This window comes from Molothrus aeneus, chromosome 31, assembly GCF_037042795.1.
Source record: "Molothrus aeneus isolate 106 chromosome 31, BPBGC_Maene_1.0, whole genome shotgun sequence".
NCBI classification, from domain to species: domain Eukaryota; kingdom Metazoa; phylum Chordata; class Aves; order Passeriformes; family Icteridae; genus Molothrus; species Molothrus aeneus.
In genome coordinates, this window is record NC_089676.1 from 1,112,208 (window position 1) to 1,139,163 (window position 26,956).

At 56.8% G+C, this 26,956-nt stretch overlaps 3 protein-coding genes across 4 annotated transcripts; 2 read left to right on the forward strand and 1 right to left on the reverse strand.

Moving 5' to 3' along the window:
• Positions 1-1,848: 1,848 nt before the first annotated feature.
• UBQLN4 (ubiquilin 4) lies at positions 1,849-14,974 on the reverse strand. 2 transcript variants are annotated; one of them, XM_066568178.1, is made up of 11 exons: positions 14,804-14,974; positions 12,695-12,846; positions 10,361-10,566; positions 9,794-10,056; positions 8,562-8,720; positions 7,657-7,882; positions 7,196-7,335; positions 6,664-6,747; positions 5,951-6,066; positions 5,183-5,360; positions 1,849-3,056 (listed from the first exon to the last, which is right to left on the reverse strand). In XM_066568178.1, the coding sequence occupies exons 1-11, from the start codon at positions 14,954-14,956 to the stop codon at positions 2,904-2,906; spliced, it is 1,830 nt and encodes a 609-aa protein (XP_066424275.1). In that variant the 5' UTR covers positions 14,957-14,974; the 3' UTR covers positions 1,849-2,903. The 2 variants fall into 2 exon arrangements, with proteins under 2 accessions (XP_066424275.1, XP_066424276.1); XM_066568179.1 differs by lacking the exon at positions 6,664-6,747.
• Positions 14,975-15,327: 353 nt separating this feature from the next.
• LAMTOR2 (late endosomal/lysosomal adaptor, MAPK and MTOR activator 2) lies at positions 15,328-17,255 on the forward strand. Its single transcript, XM_066568196.1, has 4 exons — positions 15,328-15,431; positions 16,402-16,564; positions 16,680-16,769; positions 17,049-17,255. The coding sequence occupies exons 1-4, from the start codon at positions 15,364-15,366 to the stop codon at positions 17,103-17,105; spliced, it is 378 nt and encodes a 125-aa protein (XP_066424293.1). The 5' UTR covers positions 15,328-15,363; the 3' UTR covers positions 17,106-17,255.
• A 2,359-nt stretch (positions 17,256-19,614) lies between these two features.
• On the forward strand, positions 19,615-23,926 carry RAB25 (RAB25, member RAS oncogene family). The gene is given in 6 exon segments (XM_066568161.1): positions 19,615-19,699; positions 21,465-21,592; positions 21,594-21,664; positions 21,756-21,949; positions 22,101-22,181; positions 23,325-23,926. Coding segments are annotated over 6 exon segments (645 nt in total). The 5' UTR covers positions 19,615-19,659; the 3' UTR covers positions 23,456-23,926.
• The last annotated feature ends 3,030 nt before the right edge of the window (positions 23,927-26,956 follow it).

The window sequence follows — 26,956 nt, forward strand, 5'->3', positions numbered from 1 at the left end:
TGTACAGAGCAGTGCAGCAAAGCCCCTGGGAGCAGCGTGGCGCGGGCAGCTCTGCTGGGGGAGGTGGCACTGGGTGGGCACCAGAGGCTGCAGCCTGCCCTGGGTCTCTGTTTCAGCACCTTGGCTGCTGGGCTGGCAGCAGGGCAGGAATGATCCCAAAGTGGCACAAGAGCAGATGCTACAATGTGGGGAGACAGGAGAAATTTGTTTTTCCCACTTAACCAAGGACTGGATGGCCTTTGAGGGCTCATCATGGCCTGTCCTAGGGTGACATTCCCTAAACCAGGACATGGCCTTTTAGGAGTTAAAGAGAACTTGTTAAAATTATGGACAAACTCTTTTTATATGGACAGATAATGATGAATCAAGGAGAAATGGTTTTAAAGCAAAAGAGGGAAGATTTACACTGGATATTGGGAAGAAGTTGTTCCCTGTGAGGGTGGGCAGGCCCTGGCACAGAGAAGCTGTGGCTGCCCCATTCCTGGCAGTGCCCAAGGCCAGGTTGGACAGGGCTTGGAGCAACCTGGGATAGTGGAAGGTGTCCCCATGGCAGGGGTGGGGTGAGATGAGCAATGAGGGCTCTTCCCACCCAAACCTTTCTGGGATTCTCAGACTCCTGTGGACTCCCCTCAGTGCTTCACAGCCATCTGCAGCAGGATCCCTCCACCTTGCAGGGACAAATTTCCAGCCAGCTCTGGAGTGACCAACCTGCTCCATCCCTCCAAGGCCCTGTTCCAGCACACACACAGAGCCCTTGCACTGTGTGACTGACACCACCACGTCACACCTTGCTGACACACTGAAGGGGTGCCAGGAGAATTTCTGCCTGGCCAGAAACAACATTGCTGGCATTCATTTTGCTCCTCAGGGATTTTAAACTCGCCACGGGGCTATGTCCCCACTCCCTGTGACCCTGTGCACCCTCCCTTCCCTGCTTGCTCCATCCATCCATCCATCCATCCATCCATCCATCCATCCATCCATCCATCCATCCATCCATCCATCCATCCATCCATCCATCCATCCATCCATCCATCCATCCATCCATCCTCTCCTCCCACAAGCACGTTCCTTACAAGAGCTGGCCCGTGCAGATTTTAGTGCCATCAAGGGACCCTGAAGAGCTCTCAAGGCTCACACAGGCACTCTCAGGAGCCTGTTTTGAGCTGAAAAGAGGCCAGTCAGGAACATTTGGGAAGAGCTCTGACCCTGCCAGTGCCAATCGGGATCTCCAGTCCCATCCTTACAACAGCTCTGTGCAAACTTCCCACGTCTGAGGAGAGGCTGCACAAAGCACTGCACACATTTGTGCACAGCCTCCAGAAGAGGCTAAAGTTGCTTTCTAAATCCTCCTCCAAGGGACTGCAGTCTCATTAGGATGCACACACAGAGGCAGGAGTGTTTCCAGCCCCGTGTTGTCTCCACCACCAGCACCACCTACACTCTCAGCAACACCAACACCCATGGATGATCCCAGTTCCAGCTGGGTGCAGCAGGTTTTACAGGTATGCAGCAAACCTCCTGTTCCCTCTCTGCCCAATCCTCCCACACTGAGAGAAACTCTAAACTCTGAAATAACACTGACTCCCAGCTCTCAACGGCTGCTAATTGCCAATTCTGCTTCAAAGGGAGCTTCTGAGCCGGCACTTTAGGGCCAGTGTTTGGGAAGCTACAGCAGCATTCCTCAAGCGTCAGAGGTTTCCTGGCCAGGAGGGAGGGGGTGATACCCCCGTGCCTGCACTGAGCTGAGCTCGGGGAGGGGAACAGGACAGCACAGATTAATCCCAAGTAACTGGGAAGTGGCCCAGCTGAGCCAAGGCAGGCAAGGATGAGACAGGGATGCAGGGAGACAGATGGTTGTGCGCATTTATTTTCCTTTGATAAAAATGGTGTATGCAAATTACACAGCCATGGAGGCTCCTGGGAAATACCACCCTGCTGGTCCTAGGGAGGCTCTTGGACAGTCTGAACATTCAAACACACCAGAATGGAAGGGGGGGTGGAGGATGGATCTAAACTGGGAAGAACATGAACTTCCAACATTTTCCAGTGAAGCGAAAAGACCGTTAGCTTATTTTTCCATTTCCTTTTTAGTTTTCACACTTGTACAAATGAACCCACTGAGCACAGGAATCAATGCCCCTGGACACCTCTGACCAGGAACCACACGACTTGGGCAGAAACACACCTTCCAAACACTTTCCTCTGCACAGCACCTTCAACTCAAGCTCAAGAACAGCACACCTGGTCACTGCACACCCCTGGGTTCCATTACACCACCCCCAAGGTGTAAAGAGGCCACACTTCAAATGCAGGTTTCTCACCCATTAACCCTCTACCAGGAGATTGGAGGCACCTGTGAGTGAGGGACATGGGCTCGGTTCATCCCAGGAAACATTAAGACAAATGACATCAGAAATTCTCAGGTAATTTCAATTTTTTCTTTTGATCCATTCCCAATAAGACACTGAGAGAAATAACCAATCCCCAAACTTGGCTCAATTTTTTAAATATTTGCCTGAAAGGAGGGCTAGGGGAAGGAATCATGTACAGTTAAAATCAAGCTACTCAAAACACAATCATTCAGGTAAGTAACTAGAAGTATCGCCTCTACCATCTAGAGAGAGAGAGAAGAGTGTCTGAGACAGGGCATATTTAGGAAAAAATACACATCTGAAGTCTCTGTGGCCACGATGAGAACTGGAATCCACATACAAGCCAGTTAAAGAGCATTTCAACATGAAATCTTAACTTAGTAGGAAGGTCAGGGTTAAGCTGTATCTTTTTGTTTTAAATACATGGACAGCTGTCAGATATGAAAATGATGGCGGGCTTTCCGGAAAGATCCCCTGTGCATGTGTATGGATGCATGTGCTGACGTCTGTGGGGCAGCAGGACAGAGTTTAGGAAGGCTGAGAGCCCAGCAGTCTCTCGATAGCTGCGTTGATGTCCCCACCGGTGGCGATGAGCGCCTGCAGATTGGCCTCACGGTTGATGAAGCCCATGGCATTGAGCTGCTCCAGCTGCTGTTGGAATCGCACTTCGGGACTCTGCGCCTGCGAGGGGAAGGACACAGAGCCTGGGGTCAGAGAGCACACACAGAGCACACACAGAGCACACACAGAGCACACACAGAGCCTGGGGTCAGAGAGCACACACAGAGCACACACAGAGCACACACAGAGCACACACAGAGCACACACAGAGCCTGGGGTCAGAGAGCACACACAGAGCACACACAGAGCACACACAGAGCACACACAGAGCCTGGGGTCAGAGAGCACACACAGAGCCTGGGGTCAGAGAGCACACACAGAGCGCACACAGAGCGCACACAGAGCGCACACAGAGCGCACAGAGCACACACAGAGCCTGGGGTCACAGAGCACACAGAGAGCACACACAGAGCACACACAGAGCACACACAGAGCCTGGGGTCAGAGAGCACACACAGAGCACACACAGAGCACACACAGAGCACACACAGAGCCTGGGGTCAGAGAGCACACACAGAGCCTGGGGTCAGAGAGCACACACAGAGCACACACAGAGCACACACAGAGCACACACAGAGCCTGGGGTCACAGAGCACACACAGAGCACACACAGAGCACACACAGAGCACACACAGAGCCTGGGGTCAGAGAGCACACACAGAGCACACACAGAGCACACACAGAGCACACACAGAGCACACACAGAGCCTGGGGTCAGAGAGCACACACAGAGCACACACAGAGCACACACAGAGCACACACAGAGCCTGGGGTCAGAGAGCACACACAGAGCCTGGGGTCAGAGAGCACACACAGAGCACACACAGAGCACACACAGAGCACACACAGAGCACACACAGAGCCTGGGGTCACAGAGCAAACACAGAGCACACACAGAGCCTGGGGTCAGAGAGCACACACAGAGCACACACAGAGCACACACAGAGCACACACAGAGCCTGGGGTCAGAGAGCACACACAGAGCACACACAGAGCACACACAGAGCACACAGAGCCTGGGGTCAGAGAGCACACACAGAGCACACACAGAGCACACACAGAGCACACAGAGCCTGGGGTCAGAGAGCACACACAGAGCACACACAGAGCACACACAGAGCCTGGGGTCACAGAGCAAACACAGAGCACACAGACCTGGAGTTAGAGAGAACACACAGAGCACACACAGAGCACACACAGAGCCTGGGGTCACAGAGCACACACAGAGCACACACAGAGCACACACAGAGCCTGGGGTCAGAGAGCACACACAGAGCACATAGACCTGGAGTTAGAGAGAACACAGAGCACACACAGAGCACACAGACCTGGAGTTAGAGAGAACACACAGAGCACACACAGAGCACACACAGAGCACACACAGAGCACGCACAGAGCACGCACAGAGCACACACAGAGCCTGGAGTTAGAGAGAACACACAGAGCACACAGACCTGGAGTTAGAGAGCACACAGAGAGCACACAGACCTGGAGTTAGAGAGCACACACAGAGCACACACAGAGCACACACAGAGCCTGGGGTCAGGGAGCACACACAGAGCCTGGGATCAGAGAGCACACACAGAGCACATACAGAGCACACAGACCTGGAGTCACAGAGAACACACAGAGCACACAGACCTGGAGTCACAGAGCACACACAAGGCACACACAGAGCCTGGGGTCAGGGCACACACAGAGCATGGAGTCAGAGCACACACAGAGCACACACAGAGCATGGAGTCAGAGCACACACAGAGCACACATGGACCCACATGAACCCTGCAGTCACAGAGCACACACAGAGCCTGGAGTCACAGAGCACACGCAGCATCCCAACACGGGCACTGCCAGCAGCCCGTGCAGGAACCCCAAGCTCAGCTTCAGGGTTGTGTGGGGACAGTCTCCATGTCCCCCTGGGATGTGGCACAGCAGCCACACCAGAGTCAGTCCTGGTTCTGTACTGACAGAGGCAGCAGTGCAGGCAGAAGGATCCTCAGCACGCTGAGCTTAAACCTCTTAAAAGTTCAACACGCCAAAGGGTCAGCCAGACCCCAACACCAAACCTGGCCTAGAGCACCACAGCCACAAGAGACTGTTGGGGACCACATCCCCTGAGTGGGGTGGGGTGAGGACCCCCCTGGAGAGCTCCCTGCCCATGCCAGCACCCCCTGGGGGTTACGTACTTGAGAGCTTCCTCCGGCCAGCAGCTGGATCATCTGCTGCATGAGCTGCTGTTGAGGGTTACCACCCCCAGCTGGAGAGGCACTGGCCGGCGTCGAAGCAGAGGGAACGGGGTTCTCCGGGATTGTGCTTCCTCCTGTGGAGGACGGGGGCATCCGGGGCATGCCGAAGGAGCCAAGGCTGCAGAGGAAGGCAGGGCATGCTCAGGGTGACACTGGCATTGGGCACCTCCCCAGAGCGGGGCAGCCAGCAGGAACAGCCAGGCTGGCCCTCACTGAAGGCCCTGCTATAGGGCAGCTCTGCAAACTGAACCAGCTGCATCCATGTTCTGGTCACGCCTGGAACTGGGAGTGAGCAGAAGCCTGCAGAGAACTGCTGTGATGGAGCAGGACCCGTGGTGACAGTAAGCAGAGAGCTGAGGACTGCCAGTAGATCAGCCTGCCCCAGCACAGCCACCCAGCCTTGTGTCTGTGTCTGTCCATCTCATACTGTTCTCCAGAGATAGAACTCTTGAGTTCAGTCCACACTAAATGCAGCAAACAAAGGATAGGGGAAGGACCAAGTGCATTCCAAACCTTTTCTCCAAAAACAAAGGGTCAAGGACTTCCCAGTGAAGGACAAGCAAGCAGCAAGTGCTAATGAGCTTGCTCAGAGGGGCCAGCACAAGTCCCCATGACAGACTGCCCTAAGCAGATCTCCTGGATGAATGCAGAGCCAGCTCTGCCTGCTGGTTTCTGGGCACAGCAGTTCTGCTCTGGAGCGCTCCGTACCTTGGCACTAATCCGGGGGCCTCCGTCTGCAGCGTCTGGAGCCCCTGCTGGATCTGGAGCAGGGCCTGCATGGCGCGGGGGTTGGTGAGGATGGACAGCGAGTCCGGGTTCTGCATCTGGGGAGCAAGGCAGAGACACACACGGTACCAACCAGTGAGAGCTCAGGCAGCCAGAGCTGCAGCACTGCCACACCTGGGCTGGCGCCAAGCTGCACCTCCTGCCCGCAGCCAGGGCTGCCCTTCGTGTCTGGATCCTCCTCCAAGGCTCCAGACTGCAGGGCTCACCTGCAGGGACACTCACAGAGCTCACATCAGTTTCCTAAATGAACTGGGTGAATCAGATTAGAAGTGGGGACACATGCCTTTGGATTCTGATTTACCTGAGAACAGCTGCTCTAGCACAATGAACTGTGTCATTTGTGTAAACTCAACACAGCAAACTCAACACAGGGGTTCCAAGTAGCTTAACAAGCCTAATCTGGAGTCCACCTTGCAATAATTCAGATGAGTTAATTCAGACCACCTTTTCTAACCATGTTCTTCCTCTTTGTCTCCCCTGTGCAACCCCCTTCCTTGCTCAGCCCGGCCCCCCAAGCCCACATGCTTCCTCCTAGTGCACTCAACCAGCAGCTGAGATCCTGCCTGTGCCACAGTGGGGGAGAAGCTCTGGAGCCAGGGGCTGAGGGCAGCACAGGGCCAGCCAGAGGCCTTTACCTGCTGCAAGAAGACAGGGAGCTGAAGGCGGAGCTGTTCTTGAAGCTGTGGATTCCCAGCAAAGAGGGGGACATTTACCATGATCTAGCAAGAGACAGCACATGTAGGTAGGGTCAGAGGGTTGCTGCCACTTGCTGTTAAACCCTATGCAACTAAGCCATGAAGAACAGGTCACTCCTGGGGCCCCTGACTCCCTCCCTGGGCTTTCAACATGCTGCCCTGCTATGGGGGAATCAAAATGGGACAGCTCAATTCCTGACAGCAGTGCTGGACAGGGGCCACTTGGCCACAGGCAAAGAGAAGGGCCATTCCCATGTCCCTCTGAGAGCCACCTCTTGTGTTAGGGGCTCTGCAAAACACACTGGGCTCAGAGCTGGGGCTGCCTTCTGGCTATTGAGAAACACAACCAGACTGTGTATTCACTCTGCTCCAGTGTCTGCAGGAGGAACCAGTCTGACCCCAGCAGCAGACTGACACCTCACACTGAGCTCATGGCCTGCCTGGCAACAGCAGACACCTGCAACACTTTTACCTGTGCCGCAAAGTCCGGGTTCTGGGCAAGAGTTTGCATCATGCTCCGCATGTAGGGGGCAGAGATCATATTCTGCATCAATTGAGGGTTTTCAGAAATCTGCTGCAGGAGTCCTTGCATCTCTGGGCTGTTGAACATGCCTGCAAGGGGAAGGGAAGACAAAACACAATGTGACAGGTGACAGCACTGCCTGTACTCCATCCCCCAGCCAGCAGCAAACAGGGCTGTGGACAGCCATGGCAGTGCTCTGCTGGCCACCCTCCTGCTCCTGAGAGCTTCAGGGACAGCAGAGTTCCCAAAGGAACCATCCAACAAATGCATCAGAGTAACTCATTGGTGTCTGCAAGTAGGCTAGGCCCATTCCTCTGAATAACAGCCACAAACAGGGCTTAAATGCCAGAGGAACCAGCCCTCCAAGGAAGCCTGGGTGACCTGCACCCTCCAGCTCCTCCCTTACGTACCAGCGCCGATGCTGGCAGCATTCAGCCCAAAGGGGTTGGACACAGTTGGGGTGCCCTGGGTGGTTGCTGAGCCCGTGCTCCCTTCACTGCTGGGTGCCTGACTCTGGGAAGCAGGGGGTGTGGGGCTCCAGGGGTTTGGCAATGGCTCTCTGTTCTCCGTCCGCAAAGGCTGAGAGCTCGAGCTGTCAGAATTCCCCGTCAAGGAAGAGAAAGGATTGCTGCCAAACTAGGGAGAAAAAAAAAAAGGAACAGATGGAATCAGTTAGTCCCAGCAGAGCAACCCCAACCCCAGCACTGAGCGAGCCAGGGAACAGCCGATCATATTCAGCCAAGTCCAGAATTTGCTAAACATGTGCCATGATCCGCCTCCTGAGAAATCTGCAATCCACAACACACCTCACTCAGAAAAAGACCGGGCTCAGGAGTGGCCACAGCCTCAGATTCAGCTCCCAAATGCAGGGCTTCAAAATGCCCTTGTAAAACCAGCACCCAGACATAGCAGTAGGTAATGCTGGACTGGAGTGTGTCTGCACAGCCCTCTGCAGCCAGGCCTGTGCTCCCTCCTCCTGCACTACCAGCCAGCTGGATCTGAGCCAGCTCTGTACTGAAGGCATCAGGCTCCAGCTAATCCAGGGAGCAGAGGGCTGGGCTAACAGTGACAGGGCCTGCCTATCAGTCAGGGCTGGCATCCAGCCTGCTGGGGAACTGCAGGAGCCAGAGCAGGTCTTTCCTCTGACACCTCAAGCCATGTCACAAGAGACACTGCACCATGTTCTCCAACCAGTGCCTGCCTGGAGTGGAGCCACGCTGTAGGAAAACTGCCCCATCAGCAGAGGGGACAGGGAAAAACACCCCCTAAAGACCCCCTTCCCACACTACACCCCACTGACAGAGCACAGCCATACCTGCTCCCTGGCTGCACTGAACATGGGCTCCTGGATGTCCGTGTACATCCGGCGCAGGGCGTTGTATCCTCCTGGAATGCTCTCGAGGTTACTCAAAGCACGGTCCTGGTTCCGCATCATCTCCTGCATCATGGCAGGGTTACGAGCCAACTCCATCGTCTGGGAGAAGGAGGAAAAGGTGGAAAGCTCAGGCTCCTCTCCCAGGAGAGAGAGGAGATAATTAAACCCAATTCACAGGCAGAGAGCAGAGAGATCATTTATCCAAGCAGAGAGAGACCAGGGATCCAGGCTCCTCCCCAGCCTTGCTCAGCTCTCTTCCTTCTCAGCCTCAGTTCACCTCCATGAGACTGTTCTGTTCCTAAGCAGTACCAGGACATCCCAACACCCATATGTTCCCACTCAGACTGGATGGACTACATACAACAACTGGGAAGATGGATCCTTCCACCCTCTCCAGACTTTTGATGAAGTCTCCCCTGCACAAAAAATATCCAGGTCTCATTTGAGGAACTGCTCAAGTACAGATTATTCACAATTTAGTCTGCAGCTCTGCAATTTCACGTATGGTCAACACAGCTGAAAGCAGAATGACTGAGAAGCAGATGGAAATGAGGCCCATTCAGCACAACCCTCTTCACAAGCCTTCCCAGTAAACAGCAGAGTCCTGTTAATGGCTATTAACACCCTGATTCCCACTGATCCCTTAGGATTCCCTTGCAATGAACCTTTGGTCTTCCAGACAGTCAGTCCTCTTGGACAGGGGAAAAATTACAGCCCTCTAGGATCCCAGCCTACACTAATGCTCCTCACTGATACAGGTAGTGAAACATTCACTGTACAGCTCTAGAGTCTCTACATAATCTGTCAAGAGAACTAGAGAGAAACAAAGAGCTTTTGCAGTAGCTTCACTTCTCTAGCACTGTTTTTACTCCCATTCCTGAATCACACCACAGTAGCCTTGCAAGGAAAATCCCAGCATCTCTTTTTTTCCCAATACACCATGAATTCAATAGCTCTGGAAGGAAGAAAAGAGTTGCAAGGATGTGGGTTGAGCATTTAGTATTCACATAACTCAAGACCACCATCTGTTTGTGGGGAGCTCACAGCAGGAAGGAAGAGATCTCCAAAAACCACTGCCCTGGCATTCCCACTCCTCCTCTGCAGTGCAGACACTGATGTTGGTCCACAAAGACTCTCCTCAACACTCTTTACTGAGCCCTGGTGTGACTCACCTGCCTCATGAGCTCTGGGTTATTGAGCATGTGGCTTATCTCTGGATTTCGCTCCATGAGCTGCTGCATCTGGGGATTGGCCATGATCATCTGCCTCATGAGGTCAGGGTTAGACATCATGTTCTGCACCAAGGGATTCTCCATGATCTGGGAAAGCATCTCTGGGTTGGACATCAGCTGCCGCTGCATCTGCTGCTGGAGCTCCATGAAGTTGGCAGAGCCCATGCCGAGGTTGCCCAGCCCAGTGATGCCACCGAAGCCAGCTGGAGAGGGAACAACGCATGGGAAGAGAGGCATGAGTCAGTAACTGTCAGAGAGGACAGGCACAGCACTGCATCCCCACAAATCCAGGGCTATCCTGTATTCCTACAGCAGCCAGCTCTGAGTAAGGACATCCCTACACACACACACCTCACCAAGTGGCACTGCCTTGAGCAGGGACACAGAGCTGTGCCATGGGAGTGACTCAGGCAAAACCCATGGCAAGCACAGACAACAACAGGGGTCAAGAACCCCAAGTCCTTGGTCTAATCCCAGAAAATTCTTCTTCTCCCAGTGCCCACTTACACAGGATGGATGCAGCACTGTTGGGGCCTCCATCTCCAGGACCTCCCACGCTCCCTGACCCGCTGCTCCGTCTGCTGCCGCTCCCTGCGTCCGGACCAGCACTGCTGGATGTGGAGGGCTGAGATGGGGCAGCAGGAGAAGAAGGGCTTGCAGTGGGGGCAGAAGCAGCATTAGGGGCAGAAGCAGCAGATGTTGAATCTTGGACCCTGTAAAGGATAAAAAGTATTAAACTCCTGGTACTGGGGAAGAGCAAGGGGAGTCCTCTGCGGGTACACGGTGAGCAGGCTCCCAGCACAGCAGCCAGCCCAGCTTCTACCCCGTGTCTGCCTGCACTGATGCACAGCTGTGCTCCCAGATGCTTCCATCTGCTGCAATCTGCCTCCCATCCTGCAGCACTGCAGCCCCTGACATGTCCTGGCCCACGCAGAGCGCCTGGATGGGTCTTACCCTGAGTTGTCTCCAGCTCTTCCTTGAATCCCACTGAACTATTTACTGCAGCCATATCCTTGAGCAATGAGTGTGCTTCAAACAGCAAAATCCTTCTGCTGCTCCCACAGAAACCACAGGAGGTTACAGCAGGGCTAGTGCATGGGGTAAACAACAATGTTCACTTCTGAATATTCCTATCAGTGCTTCTGGGGCAAAAAGAAGCATCAGCATTACTGTACAAAGAGGGAAACTGAGGCACGAGGCAGCCAGCACCTGTCTCACAAAGCCATGGAATCTTTCTGGCCAGCTTGGCTCCAAATTCCCAGCTCTGCCACTGGCTGCACCTTGATGCAAGGCTCCTGCTCCAACACAAATTGTCTGGAGCTGCTTTTAACCCACCCACACAGACACTGTGCTGTAAGCCACCACACAGCAGGTGCTGGACATCAGCTTTGCTGAATACACCAACCCAGGTTAGTACCTTCTTACCACAGTTATCCTCAAGAGTGTTACAGGAATTTGGAAGAGAACATTTAAAGATTTTCTGAAGCCTCTGCAGTCACAACAGTGAGCCTTGGACTAGTGCTGAAGAGCTTTCATTAAATTGGACCACAAAATTCACTTTACTCACCTCAATAATGCTGTTATGCCTCTGACAATAAGAACAATTAATTCCTGTTGGTTTTTTTCCCCCAAACCAAGAATTATTCATTTTTTTAATCTCCCTTTCCTTTTTCACTCTTCTAAAACTTGAAAAATCAACCCTGAAGGTCCCTGTCCACCATCCAGACTAACCTGAGTGCTGCTGAAAACCAGTGGCCACTGAGAGAGGCAAAGAGTGGGAAAACAAAGCAAATGGGAAGCTGAATAAGAAAGGAAGAAGGAAGCCAGAGAAAGGGCACTTGGTTTCTCTCAGCCTCTTCTCACAGGAAGAGGCTGTAATGTCTTCAGTAAGGACTTTTCTAGAACTATTAGCAGGAGAAAAATGAGCAGCCTAGGACAGCTCTGATTCCCTCTTTGAAATGGTTCACCAATACCACATTTATAGTGGAGACAGCAGAAACAGCACCAGGCTGTCAGGCTGCCTGGAGAGGCAGAATCCAAGGAGAGGCTGCAGAACCTGGCAGCAAACTTCCTTGTCTTTGTAAAAGAACAGGTGGAATAAAAAAAAAAAAACAAAAACAAAGGGAAAAAGCCCATCTTGATTAATGCAGCTCCCCCAGGGGATAGAAGAACTGCACAGAGACACAGCCCTGGAGCTCCTGGGAGCTGGGGCTCACTGTGGCCAGAGCCTGAGGCATGGCTGTGAAGGGCCTTCCAAGATCAATGAAATGTGGCTGCAACTAAAGCACAGCAGCTGTTCCCAAAACCCTTCCATGCCCACCACCCCTCTGGAAAGTGCTGGGAAGAGCCAAACCTGCAGGACCCTGAGGTCAGCCCTGTGTCCTGTTCTCAGTCTGAGCTCTGAGGTGCTCCTGAGCCACATCCCCACAGGGAACTGCCCAGGTGCAGCCACATGAGTGAAGCCCACAGTGCCCCATGGCTGCACAGCATCCACTGCCTGCACCAGCCTGAGCAGCTGTGCCTGCAGGGCCCACACAGAGCACCTCAGAGAGGTGACAGAAAACCCAGGTATTAACACAAATTCACTGGGAAAGTAATTTCTTTTATCAGCAACTTTTCCTAGAACTTTTGCTGGTTTGCTAGAACCAGTATCCATTTCTGATGGGTTCTTCCAAGACACACACACGAGTAATGTTAAAGGACCTGCCATACACCATCACAGCTGTGTCATCCATGGACAGGTTAGTGACAAACCCCACAGCTGGGGCAGGTAAAAATCACCACAATCAGTAATTCCCACCCCCATTTGACCCCAGCCCCCCCCCAAAACCAAGCTCTTACTTCTGCGGAGTCTTAATGACCAAGTGAACAGTGAGCCCATCTTTGATCCCATGTTGATTCAACGTGTCTCCATCCTTCAGGATCTTCCCAGCAAAGATCAGAACCAGCTGATCCTGTTTGGCTTTAAACCGTCTAGAAATCTCTTCTTTGAACTGAAAAACAAACAGCATTTTTCAGGCAAAGGATTGGTAGCAGGAACATAAAGCTCCAGGGCTGATTTGTAGTCTAGGAAGAGCCCAAGGAACTGAGAGCCCATGAAGGTACCACACAGTCACCAGTTGTTGATGATGTCTGAGGTGTTAATGAAAACCAAACCAAAGCAAAGACAAGCTCTGAAATCACAAACTATGGAGGAAATCTCAGGAAAAACCAGAGCCATTCCCTCAGAAGAGGCTGAAGGCATTCCCTGAAGGCTTCCAAAGCCAGACCAGTTGTGCTTCAGGCCTAACCCAAACACATCTTCTATGCTGAATGACTGAACTGGTTTCATCTGCTCATTTGAGTTTTGTTTTTTTTTTCCTAAGGAAAGCCAAGCTCTGATTTAATACAGGACAGAGCTCTATGGAAAAGGCAATAATCCTTTATCAGCCAATGGAGATAAACTAGGTCTTCTCCAATTCCTATTTCTGCAACTGAATTCCCTGTGAGCATGCCATGGAGCATGGACACCTCATCCTTACTGTGTGCTGGGATTTACACCTGCAAGCAAGGCTCTCACTGCTGGCCCTGCCAGGGCATCCCCAGATTGATTTGGAGGAAATAAAGCCTTGCACTTGGAAAACACAAACTAAAGGGAATTCAGAGGGGAAGGCCAGGATGGAGAGTGAAACACACGCTGGTTATAGAGGGGAAGGGAATTTGATGAAAACACAAAGTAAAGGGAATTCAGAGGGGAAGGCCAGGATGAAGAGTGAAATACACGCTGGTTACAGAGCTCTCAGCCTTCCCAGCAGAACTCTAAAATCAAAGCTGGGCACAGCACAGCCCTGGCCCCAGATCACCCTGTCTGTGTCTCTCCCCACACAGCTCCGTGCCCTCCCTGCACAAAGCCCTGTCTCCACACCCCCTTACCAAGGGGCTCCCCCCGAGGGAAAGGATCAGGAGGGCCACACGTGCACAGCTCCTGCTCACAGCATGAACTGCTGCCCAGAGATCCCTGCCAGGCCCTTCACACGCCGACCTCGTGCCCTACGCCCGACCAAAGCGCCAGCCAGCCCAAGGCAGAGCCCATGACACCTTGTCCCAGTGGGCATCGCCACTTCCTCAACGCCAGGACCAGCCCTTGAGCCCGCCCCTGCCAATCGCAGCCTTTGCTAAGCGCAGCTCTTGGCAATCCCAGCCCTCTCCCGCTCCCTAGCAGGTGCACGGGCCCCCCCCCCAGCCCACCCGATGTTTGCTTTCCTCTACCTCACGCAACGCTGGCCCCAAACATCTGCCCGGCTCCTCGCCCCTCGCCCGGGGAATTTCCCTCCAGAGAAGTCCAGACGCACGCCAGGACCCCCAGATACTCCCCCGGCAGCCCCCCACGCACCCAAGCGCCTCTGCCCACAAGCCCAGCACCTTTCCCACCCCTCCGCCCAGGGAACGCTCTCCCCCGCAGCCCAGCCCACGGGCCGAGCCCCCAGACCCCACCCGGTCCTTCCCACTGCCACCACCCCCCAGGCCGCTCTCCGAGCCCCCCAACTATTGTGGTTTGGACACCTACGACCCCTCCCACAGGTGAGCCCCCCCAGACCACCTCCAGACCCCTCCAAAGGCCTCTAGCACCTGCCCTCCTTCAGATCTCCCCGCTCCCTCCCACCCTGGCTCCAGCAAGGCCCAAAGGCCGGGGCTGCCCCGAAAAGCCCCCGAACGCAGCCCCAGCCCTGATCCGGGTCTTCAAGAGGTCCCCCGAACCCTCTGACCGCCCCCCAACCCACAGCACCCTTCCCCCGCTCCTTATGCGCGCCCGAAATTCCTCCCCGGCCCCAAAACTCAGGTCCCTTCCCAAAAACCCTTTACGGCACCCCTGGATCCCTCAGCCCCCGCGGAGAAGCCGCCCCCGCCCCTAAGCACCCGCGGCAGCGCCCCCCAGGCCTCTCCGCCTCCCCGGCCTGCCGCCGCCCCCACCTCGCGCACGGAGGCGCCATCCGCGATGACGATCTCCTCCTTGTCCTTGGGGGTCTTCACGGTTACGCGGATGAGCGCCCCGCCGGGCCCCGCCTGGCCCTCCCCGCCAGACCCGGGGCCGGGGCCACCGCCGCCGCCACTCGGCTCCGCCATCTTCGCCGCCCGCCGCCAGCCCGGGCCACCGCCACCACAGAGAGCCGGGAGCGGCGCCACGGCACCGCCTCGGCCCGGGACAGCGCCTCCCTGCGGCGCGGAGGAACAGCGGCAGCGCGGGGCGCGGAGGCGGAACGGGAGCGGAAAGAGGCGGCCGGAGCCTGGGGCGGGGGTGCCGCCGGTGCCCCTACCGACCCCCCTTTCACCGGCCCCATCCCCGCTCCCCGCGGTCACCTGCCCCGCGCTCCCTTCTGCTGCCGAGGCCCCTCTGGAGTCCCGGCGCCCACGAGGACAACGGCGGGGCCCGGGCGGGACTACAGCCCCCAGAATGCTCCGGGGCCGGCGCGGCCCCGTGACGGCGCGGCCCGGCGCGGCCGCACCCCCGCCCCGCGGTGCCGGCGGCGGCCATGCTGCGGCCCAAGGCCCTGACGCAGGTGCTCAGCCAGGCCAACACCGGCGGCGTCCAGAGCACGCTGTGAGTGCGGGGAGCCGGGCGGGGGGCGCCTTTCCCCGAGCGGGCACCGCGGGCACCGGGCGCTCCGTGATGCGGGGTGACGCCACTGAGGGGAGATGCTTTCCCTGCCCGGGAATGTTTCCCTCGTACCGACCCCGGAAGATACGCCCGCTGTCCCTGCCCCAGGGGATGCTGCCCCTGCCCGGAGATGCTGCCTGACATTACCCCGGCCCTGTCCCTGAACCTGCCTCGGTCATGCTGCCCCTGTCCCTGCACCGGGGGATGCTCCCCCCTCCTGCCCTGGGAATGCTGCCCCTGTTCAAGGATGCTCCTGCCATTCCCCAGCCCCTGCTCCTGCTCTTGCCCCTGCCTGGGGATGCTGCTTGCCCTTGCTTTTGCCCCTTCCCAGGGATGCTCCTTGCCCTTGCTTTTGCCCCTTCACAGGGATGCTCCCTGCCCCTGCCCAGGGATGCTCCTTGCCCTTGCTCCTGCCCCTGCTCCTGCCCCTTCCCAGGGATGCTCCCTGTGTCTGCCTGGGGAAGGAGAGGGGCCGGGCCCTTCCAGGGGCAGGCATGGGGCTGACACCACGCACCCTGCATGGAGCTGGGCTACCGATGGTGCTGGCACTGTGCACAGTGTGTGGGGCTCCTGATGCCTGGTGCTGGGATGCCTCGTGCACAGTGCAAGGGCCACGCACAGAGCTGGGGCTTTGCACAGTGTTTGTCCCCCAGGCTCATGCCCAGCCTGTGGCAGGTCCTACTGCTTCAACAGACAGATCCTGCACTGCCCTGCTCGGGCCTGGGGACACTGCAGAGCTTTCTGGCTTTGAAGCCCCCCACCCCCTGCCAAAGCCCTGCAGATTGGGATTGTGTTGAGAACAGTGTTTGGGACTGGTGGAGAGGTTTGTTCTTCCCCTGGTGCTGAGAGGGGGAGAAGTTTGTTCTTCCTCTGGTGTTAGAGGCATCAGTTTGCCCTGCTGTGTCCTTGCCAGGCTGCTGAACAACGAGGGCTCCTTGCTTGCCTACTCTGGCTATGGGGACACTGATGCCAGGGTCACTGCAGCCATCGCCAGCAACATCTGGGTGGCCTATGACAAAAACGGGCACCAGGCATTCAATGAGGACAACCTCAAATTCATCCTGATGGACTGCATGGTATGTGGGGCTGGAGCCTGCCCTGCCCTCCCTGGGGACGTGCCCGTGGTGCCAGGACCCTGCTGGGGCTCCAGGCCAAGCTGGGGTGCAATGGGTGCTGTTTCTCCCTGGGCAGGAGGGGCGAGTGGCCATCACACGGGTGGCAAACCTGCTGCTCTGCATGTACGCCAAGGAGACGGTCGGATTTGGGATGCTGAAAGCCAAGGTAAGGGCTGGGGAGGCTGCAGGGCTGCATCCCTGCTCTGCTGTGGGGAGGAGCTGTTGAAGAGCATTGGGGTGGAAGGGCTGGAGGAAGCTGCCGTGCCTGGGACACTCTTTGCACCTTGCAGAGACTCCTCTGTCCCCCCTGTGCCTGCCCTGACACCTTTTATGACACCTTTTTAGGGTTCTAAACTGAAATATAAATGACAATAAACAAGCGGGCAGTGGGCACACGTGTTGCCAAACCCACCTGAGCGTGGCTCATGCCATTCTCTGCTTGCAGGCACAGGCACTGGTGCAGTACCTGGAGGAGCCACTCACGCAGGTGGCTGCATCGTGAGCAGGCGGTGGAGGGCCTGACAACATCACCATCACCACCGTGGGTTGGGCAGGAGTGGCCCCACAGGCATCCCAGAGCTCCAGCGTGGTCTGAAAAATAAGGTGGCAGGAATCCAGAATCTGGGGTGAATAAAAGTGTTTGATGCTTGTGTCCATTGTGTCTGTTGTTGGGGGAGCTGAGGGGTAACACAGCCAGACTGGGCTGGAGGTGCCTGGGTGTCTTGGTTTCAAAAGACAGGTGTTTGCTAATGGAAGGCAGGAGCTTCTTCTGAAATGGAAAATGTAACCTTCCCCCTGCCTTTTTCCAAATTGCTATAAATTTTAAATTAAGGGGCTCTCAGGCAAAAAAAAAAAAATATGGGAGCAGGGAATAACAGTTCTTTAATAGGGAAGAAAATAAAAAGATAAACATTGCAGTAAACTTAAACAACACTGACAGAGTCAGAACAAGCTACAGCCCTCCTGGAGTGTCAGGGGTGGTTCTGGTGGAGCAGGAATCTTGTAAAAGTCCAATTGGAATTGTGGCTGCAGCCCTCCTGGAGTGTCAGGGGTGGTTCTGGTGGAGCAGGAATCTTGTAAAAGTCCAATTGGAATTGTGGCTGCAGCCCTCCTGGAGTGTCAAGGGTGGTTCTGGTGGAGCAGGGGTCCTGTAGAAAAGGTGCACTCTTCTTCTGACGATCCAGGGGAAGAGAGCAGCTGTTCCTCTGGGAAATCCAGTAGAGAAAAGCCGTGCTGGTGTTCCAGCATCTCCAGATTATATCGGGGTAGAATGCTTGGCTCTCCCCTCTGGGTGGAGCATCTCACACGGGGATGCTATAGTTCTTATCGGTCATGCAGTGATATTCAGTAGCCTGTTATCAGCAGATGTCTCCCCAGTTGTGGAAGAGATAAGGAAAACTGCCCACTTAACAGAAGACAACTGCCATACTTATGGTAAATAGAATACAATTCGCTCGACAATCCAGGACACTGGGCAGTGTTTGGGAGGTGCCCATTGCCCTGAGGAAAGATAAGAAGTTGCAAGGGGCTGTTGTCAAAGGAGAGGGGTTTCAACCGAGCCGAGCCCCAGCACAGCCCTGCTGGTCACACTGGGGTAGCTGGGGGTGCTGGGGGCTCCTTCCCATCCCTATTTCCCTGGCTTTCACACGATGGCAGCAGAGGCGAGGGAACATTGAGAGCGCTGGGAGCCGGGCTGAGCGGGGGTTCTGCTCCTGGCACAGCTGCCCCCGATGCCATCGCACCCCACAGTGCCTCGCTCTGCCTTTGCTGCCATCGCTGCCCCCGATGCCATCCGCACCCGTCCCCTCGCCGTGCTGCCCTCCCGGCCGTGCCACCCTCCCTGTGATGCCCCCACGTCCTGCCCTCGCACTCTCCCTGTCCCTACAGCACACGAAATAACACGACACGCACACACTGCTGTTCTCAAAGCAAAAAAGAGACGTTTATTTTCTGACTCCAACATTTACAGATTTCCAGAAGTGACAGTGGATTGGAGGGTGACAGTGCCACCTCTCCAATGACACTGGACAATGCAACAGTCCGTCAGATTTCTCCTCCTCCAGAAAAGAATGCAAAATTACAGAAAGCGTGTGAGAAACTTCGTTACAAGAATGAAAAAATCAGAAGGCTTTGAAAATCTTAAAAAATCAGGGCAACACCCTCCCTGCCGCGCTGCCCGTGATGCCCCCGGTGTCCTGTGCGCGCTGCCCGTGCAGCCCTGGCACCTTCTGTGCCCACGGTGCCCGTGCTGCCGGTGCTGCCCTCGCTGCCCCAGCCTGCCCGTGCTGTCAGTGCTGCCCTCCGTGCCCAGCCTGCCTGTGCTGTCGGTGCTGCCCCCGCACCCTCCGTGCCCACACTGCCCATGCTGTCGGTGCTGCCCCCGCACCCTCCGTGCCCACACTGCCCATGCTGTCGGTGCTGCCCCCGCACCCTCCGTGCCCACACTGCCCATGCTGTCGGTGCTGCCCTCGCTGCCCCAGCCTGCCCGTGCTGCCCTCGCACCCTCCGTGCCCACGGTGCCCGTACTGTCGGTGCTGTCCCAGCCTGCCCGTGCTACTGGTGTTGCCCTCGCACCCTCCATGCCCACGGTGCCCGTGCTCCCACTGCTGCCCTCGCACCCTCCATGCCCACGGTGCCCGTGCTGCTGGTGCTGCCCTCGCACCCTCCGTGCCCACGGTGCCCGCGCTGTCGGTGCTGCCCTCGCTGCCCCAGCCTGCCCGCACTCGGGATCGTGCCCTGGCTCCTCCTCCAGCCGCCCCGTGACGGTCCCAGGGGTGACATTACCTGCCCAACCTGCGCTGCGACACCCGGTCCCACCCCTTGAGTCAAGCGGCCGCGCTGTCGCCAGCTCGGCCTCTCCGTCCCCGCTGTCCCGGACCCTCCGCTGTCCCGGACCCCCCTCGCTCCCGGCACAGAGGAACCTTCGGTCGCTCCGTGCCCTCCCTCGGCGGCTCCGGGAGCCCGGCCCGCCCCGCCGGGTGCTCGAGGCTCGGCAGCGGGAAGGAGGAAAGGCAAAGGCAGGGCGGCCCTGCAGGGCGGGCGGCGGCCGGGGCGACATGGGCAGCGCCGAGGAGGATTATAACTTTGTCTTCAAGGGTGAGTGCTGCGCTCGATGCGACCCTCCCTTCCCCAAAAGGAGGGGAGCAGAAATCCAGGGGCTGCGGGGAGGGAACCAGGGTGCCCTTTCCCCAGGGCGGCTGTGCCCTGAGCTGCCCTGCTGCTGTGGTGGGCATCGGGAGCTACTGAGGGTCAGGGCACTGGGGGGCAGGCACGCTCTGCTGACAGCAGTGAGGCCAGCCAGGGCTGGTGAGAGGCAGCAAGGTCCACAGAGACCCGGGGAGACCCACACTCATCCCAAGGCTGAAGGTGTGCAGTGCCAGGCAAATTGCTGTTATGGGATAGGAGGGGCTGTGAAAGCTGGGGCTGAGTGTGTGAGATGAGAGCCTGTAAGCCCTGAGAATAGTAGGCATTGAAAAGTCATTTGCTGCAGTGACCTGGGCAGTGGCACATGCAGAGGGCATGGGGGTCAAAGCTGAGCTGGAGAAATGGGGGCACAGCCTCACCCTTCCCATGCTGAGCTCCTTGGGCCCACCTGGTCACTGCCAGGTGCTATTGGCTGGACTCTGCTGGGGCTCAGTGCTCCCTTTGGGTGAGTGGGGACAGACAGGCTCTGGTGTGGCACCTGTCCTGGGTGCCCACTGCAGCAGGGTGACCCAGGGCTCACCAACATCCTTGCCCTGCTCCTGCTGCCCAGAGGCCAGCAGCCATGACCCCCCCTGACCAGCACTAGGGAGCACAGCTGGGCTCCCACGGGGACCCTGTTTGCTGAAGGGGTGACCTCACCAGGGGTTAAGCCCACACAGCTGCCCAGTTTGGGGCACCAGGCAAAGCCAGCGATGCCTGTGCAACCAGTGCTGGTAGCTGGGGCAGCACAGTGAGATTGATTTCTCTCTCTCTCTCTCTCTCTCTCTTTCTTTCTTTCTTTCTCTTTCTTTTCCTTCCTTCCTTCCTTCCTTCCTTCCTTCCTTCCTTCCTTCCTTCCTTCCTTCCTTCCTTCCTTCCTTCCTTCCTTCCTTCCTTCCTTCCTTCCTTCCTTCCTTCCTTCCTTCCTTCCTTCCTTCCTTCCTTCCTTCCTTCCTTCCTTCCTTCCTTCCTTCCTTCCTTCCTTCCTTCCTTCCTTCCTTCCTTCCTTCCTTCCTTCCTTCCTTCCCTTTCTTTCCTCCTTCCTTCCTTTCCTTTCTTTCTTCCTTTCTTTCCTCCTTCCTTTCCTTTCTTCCTTTCTTTCCTCCTTCCTTTCCTTTCTTCCTTCCTTTCCTTTCTTTCTTCCTTTCTTTCCTCCTTCCTTTCCTTTCTTCCTTCCTTTCCTCCTTCCTTTCCTTTCTTCCTTCCTTTCCTTTCTTTCTTCCTTTCTTTCCTCCTTCCTTTCTTTCCTCCTTCCTTTCCTTTCTTTCTTCCTTTCTTTCCTCCTTCCTTCTTTTCTTCCTTCCTTTCCTTTCTTTCTTCCTTTCTTTTCTCCTTCCTTCCTTTCTTCCTTCCTTTCCTTTCTTTCTTCCTTTCTTTTCTCCTTCCTTCCTTTCTTCCTTCCTTTCCTTTCTTTCTTCCTTTCTTTTCTCCTTCCTTCCTTTCTTCCTTCCTTTCCTTTCTTTCTTCCTTTCTTTTCTCCTTCCTTCCTTTCTTCCTTCCTTTCCTTTCTTTCTTCCTTTCTTTCCTCCTTCCTTCCTTTCTTCCTTCCTTTCCTTTCTTCCTTCCTTTCTTTTCATTCTTTCTTCCCATTCTTTCTTCCTTCCTTTCTTTCCATTCTTTCTTCCTTGCTTTCTTTTTTCCTTCCTTTCCTTTCTTCCTCCCTCCCTCCCTCCCACAGTTGTGCTGATCGGGGAGTCTGGGGTGGGAAAAACAAACCTGCTGTCTCGTTTCACCCGCAACGAGTTCAACCACGACAGCCGCACCACCATCGGCGTGGAGTTCTCCACGCGCACCATCCTGGTGGGAGACGGACGCCGCGGTGAAGGCTCAGATCTGGGACACGGCCGGGCTGGAGCGCTACCGCGCCATCACCTCCGCGTAAGGACCTCAGAGCCTGCTCTGCTGGGGCTTGGCTGCAGCCCCACGGGTGAGGGTGGGAGCAGGGAATGATGCTGGGGTTCTCTCACAGGTATTACCGGGGGGCTGTGGGCGCTCTGGTGGTGTTTGATATCACCAAGCACCAGACGTACGATGTGGTGGACCGCTGGCTGAAGGAGCTCTACGACCATGCTGAGGCCAGCATCGTTGTCATGCTGGTGGGGAACAAGACTGACCTTGCACAGGCTCGAGAGGTGCCCATGGAGGAGGCCAAAATGTTTGCAGGTACAGGCTGGCACCCCCCAAAGGGCTGGGGGCTTGAGAACCTCCCCAGCAGCGTGGACCTGCACCAGTGCAGGCACCTGAACACCTCTAAAGGTGCTCCAGATTGGAGCCATGGGGTCTGCATCATCTCAGGGGTCTCCTGTCCTTGCAGACAACAACGGGCTGCTGTTTGTTGAGACCTCGGCGCTGGACTCCACCAATGTTGAGGAAGCATTTGAGACCATCCTGAAGGGTACAGGCACTGGTGCTGTGATGCAGCAGGTCCCAGGGCATTGCACAGTCCCTTTCCCAGGGATGTAGGGCTGGGCAGATGATGTGCAGCACTTCCCTCCCTGCTCCACTTGAGCTATTTGGGGCTACTTTCATGAGGTCTTTTGGTGTTGCCTTTCTGTCTGCTTTGGTTTTCAGCCTTTGGTGCTGGGCGTTTCAGGGTCCCTTTCCCAGGGGTGCAGGGCTGGGCAGATGATGTGCAGCACTTCTCTCCCTGCTCCACTTGAGCTATTTGGGGCTATTTTCATGAGGTCTTTTGGTGTTGCCTTTCTGTCTGCTTTGGTTTTCAGCCTTTGGTGCTGGGCGTTTCGCTCCCCACACCCGAAGCTTTGTTCTCACGGCCCCTGGGCGTCCCTGAAGCCCCAGGGGCTGCTTCTCCCCCATAATCTCCAGTCTCCTTCCTGTTGTCCTGGGCTCATGACTTGGTGTCTCCAGCATCCTGCCAAACCAGCTGTGGGGACCTGGGGGGCCAGGGATGGAGTGCAAGAGCAGCTCTCCAGGAATGGCAGCTGGCAGCATCCAGGCAGTGAGGTGTGCCATGCCATGCTGAGCCGTGCCAAGCCATGCAGTGCTATTCCATGCCATGCTGTGCTGTGCTGAGCACAGCCTGGCCCGGTGAAGCATAATCCCAGGTTGGGCAAGAGGAAATGGCCCAAGCACAGGGTGTTCCCCAAGCGCTGCAGGGATGCAGGCCTTGTCCCTTGTTGTTTTTATCTTATTGCAAAAGTTCCATACACACTTGGTGATTGCTCATGGGCAGCTCCTCACAGCACTGACTCCTTCTTCCTCACAGCACAGCCAACAAACTCCAGCTGTCTTCTTGACCATCTAACCCACTCTTTTATAGCACTCATCCTTTCTGTGGCCTATTAAGAGCAGGCCTGTTCCTAATCTTTGGTAATTAGTACAGCTACAACTCCTCAGAGGTGAGATTGCCTTCTGCACTGTTCTCTTACATTCTATCCCTCCACATCTTGTCACCCCTGTGCTGTGCAGAGGTGAAGGAGAGCCACCAGCACACCGAGCAGGCTTGAAGCTGTCCCTGCATCCCCAGGGGGCTTTGCCTGACACACAGACCTCCCCACCAGCACTTCTTCTTTTGCAGAAATCTTCTACAAAGTGCAGAAGCAGAAGCAGAGGAGCAGCCAAAGCAACACGGTGTCACTTGCAAGTGAGAACCCTGCAAGCACAGCCCCAGCACAGGCAGAGAGGCGCCCGTGCTGCGTGGCCCTCTGAGCACCCCAGGACGTCCCCAGGGACCCCCACAACCCCGGGACACCCCAGTGGCCACCAGCACCAGCTGCTGTCACCCTGCCTGCAGTGCCACCCCTGTCCTGGTGCAGTGGGGTCCAGCAGCCTGGACAGGGGTCGAATTGTGCCATAAACAGTGAGAAGCACCAGTTCCAGGAGCTCTTCTCTCTCTGTTGCATTTTTGCTGGGCCCTGATTAGCATCACCACTGTCACGCTCCGTTCCAGCCCTTCTGGACCTGCAGGGCAAAATGACCAGGACACCCTCTGGGGAAGAAGCCAGTAGGTTCTGGGCAGGATCATGCCAGCAACAGGAGCCTCTCTGATTCCCTGTGGCCCTGGGGGTGCTCCTGTAGGGCGACCCTGTGCCCTGCACTGAGGATGAGGCTGACCTACAGGTGTCTGTCCCACCAGCGACTGCCCTGGGGTGTGAAGTGGCAGCACTCAGCCCTTGGCTGTCCCAGCAGGGCCCGGTGCCACGGGGCAGGGAGCAGCTCTGTGTCCAGCAGGGGCGTGACACAATCATTAAAGGACTTGTGAAATGCAGGTTTACTGAGCTGGAATTCCTGCGTGTTTGTGGTCGACGCCCTGGGTCTCCCCGCCTTCATAATGTGCTGAAGATCGTGGCTTCCAAAGCTGCCCAGCTGGATGCCAAGGCTCCCTTGTGCCCCCTCCTACCCTGATGCCATGGCCCCCTGTGCCCCTTCCCACCCTAAAGCTGGGCTCATCCTGTGCCCCCTCCCACCCTAAAGCCGTGCCCCCTGTGCCCCTTCCCACCCTAAAGCTGGGCTTATCCTGTGCCCCCTCCCACCCTAAAGCCATTCCTCCTGTGCCCCCTCCCACCCTAAAGCCGTGCCCCCTGTGCCCCCTCCCACCCTAAAGCCGGGCTCATCCTGTGTCCCCTCCCACCCTAAAGCCATTCCTCCTGTGCCCCTTCCCACCCTAAAGCCATTCCTCCTGTGCCCCCTTCCACCCTAAAGCCATTCCTCCTGTGCCCCTTCCCACCCTAAAGCCGTGCCCCCTGTGCCCCCTCTCCACGCAGCCTTTCCCAGTTTGGGTCCCCTGTTTGATCTTTATCAGTTCAGACGATGACGCAGCCTCTGCCGGTTATCTGAAACCCCTCGGAATCGGGATAATTCCCGCTGGATTCTCGCGTTTTCCTTCACTCGATTTCCCTCTGCACCAGCCCCGCTCCGTGTCCCACGCACGGCTCTGTGCGGGGCGCCCTGTCCCCATCAGGAGCGCACACAGGTGCTGGCGTGTCCCTGCCCCCCTCACCTGGCCCAGGTGAGCACACCTGAGAGTGACGGGCAGCCCCGGCCGCCAATGGGTGCGGAGCAGGAAAGGCTGTGGCCACCAATGGGTGCTTGGGGACAGCCCCTGGCAGGTCTGGAAAGGGCCGGAAATCCCAGTTGGCCCAGTGGGAGCGGGGCTGTGGTGCTGGGAGAGATGCGGGGCAAGGACGATGAGTACGATTATCTCTTCAAAGGTGGGTCTGCTGCCCGTGCCCGCTGTGCCCGTGCCCGGTCTGAGCCCGCTGCGGGCACCCCCGGCGTGGGACGGGAGCTGGGGCTTGGACTGGGATAGAGCACTCAGCTCCCAGTTCAGAGAGGGGGGCTTGGACTGGGATAGAGCACTCAGCTCCCAGTTCAGAGAGGGGGGCTTGGACTGGGATAGAGCACTCAGCTCCCAGTTCATAGAGGGGGGCTTGGACTGGGATAGAGCACTCAGCTCCCAGTTCAGAGAGGGGGGCTTGGACTGGGATAGAGCACTCAGCTCCCAGTTCATAGAGGGGGGCTTGGACTGGGATAGAGCACTCAGCTCCCAGTTCAGAGAGGGGGGCTTGGACTGGGATAGAACACTCAGCTCCCAGTTCATGGTGGGGCTTGGACTGGGATAGAGCACTCAGCTCCCAGTTCACAGGACAGGATGGGGGGGTTTGTTGTGGTGTTCCAGTGAGCTGTGAAGGAGGGTGGGTGCTGGTGAGGCTGAGGTGTGGCCAGGGCAGGGTGGCCGTGGTGGGGTGGCTGTGACCATGGCAGGGTGGCCATGGCCAGGGCAGGGTAACCATGGCAGGGTGGCTGTGGCCATGGCTGTGACCATGGCAGGGTGGCCGTGACCGTGGCAGGGTGGCCGTGGCCATGGCCGTGACCATGGCAGGGTGGCTGTAGCCATGGCTGTGACCATGGCAGGGTGGCCATGGCCAGGGCAGGGTGCTGGGGAGGGCTGCTCTGTGGGTGCTGTGTCACCCCCTGAGCACCCATGGGTGCTCTGCTCTGCGGCACTGGGTGAAGGGAGCACAGCTGAGAGCTGAGTGCTCTCCCCCAGGAGAGGAACCCCTGCTGCAGAGCAGGGAGAGCACCCAGGGATCCTTCCTGGTGCTGGTCGTGCTCTGACCTCTCTGCTGTGCCCAGGGAGGGTGGGGGACAGGGACAGGCTCTTGGAGACACGACACTGGCATTTCTGCCTGGCACCCCCATCCTGTGCATGCCATGCACTCTGCTGTGGCCCAAACAGCGCTGGGGAAGCAAAGGGACATCTTGGCAATGCCACAGCCTCCTGAGCCGTAAAACCCAGGGTGTGAGCTCACCTGTGAGTCAGCCTACCCACACGGGCCTGCCCGCAAGGCCCTGAGTAATTCCAGCCAGCGCCAGGACGTAATTCCAGCCCCTGGCTCCCTGCACACCTCCCCTGGCTGCTGCCCAGGAAAATCCTCCTGCCTGGAGTTACTCTGGCACCTGCTTGGGGGAAACTCTGATGCTGAGTGGTGCCTGGAGTGGGATGCCCAGGCAGGAGCTCTCCCAGCTGCTTTGTTCTGCGTTTCCCAGCCGGTGCTGTGCCAGCTGCGTGGCTCTGAGGGGCCTTCAGCACATGGTGCTCCTGTGTCTGTGCATCTCCTGTTGTTCTTCCCCTGGGAGCAGCTCACCACAGGCTCTTCGTGCCCCTCCTGGGTCTCAGGGTGGTCTCTGGAGCCCTTAAAAGAATAGGAGAACTCAGTTTTTAATGCAAGGGGAGCTCATCCCTTCCAAAGCAGGGGCAAAGTCAAATGGAAATGCAATGTCCAGGTGCTTGGAGCTGGGCTAGTGCTGCCAGGGTCCAGCAGCTCTCCCCCATGAGAAAAGGGAGATTGGCACAGCTGGAAGCAGCATTAAATCCCCAGTTGCACTGAAATGGGAGCATCAGCAAAGCACAATGCACATTGCAGCTGTGCAAGGTCCCTTCCTGTGCTGCTGGAGGGGCTCAGGGTGGCTGAGGAGCAGCTCTGGCCATGGCTGCTCCTCACACCCTTCCTTGCAGCCCTGTGAGGAGCTCCAGGCTGTTTCCATCCCTGCAGGGAGGACAGAAAGTGCCAAATGCTCTTGTGCCTGGGCTAGGGGCTGCTGCTCCAGCTCCTGAAGCCATCCAAGCTCGGGGACAGGGTGCTCATCACCCCCACAGGCTGCAGCACCCACCCTGCATGCCTGGTGTGGCCCCAAGCCCTCTGGAGC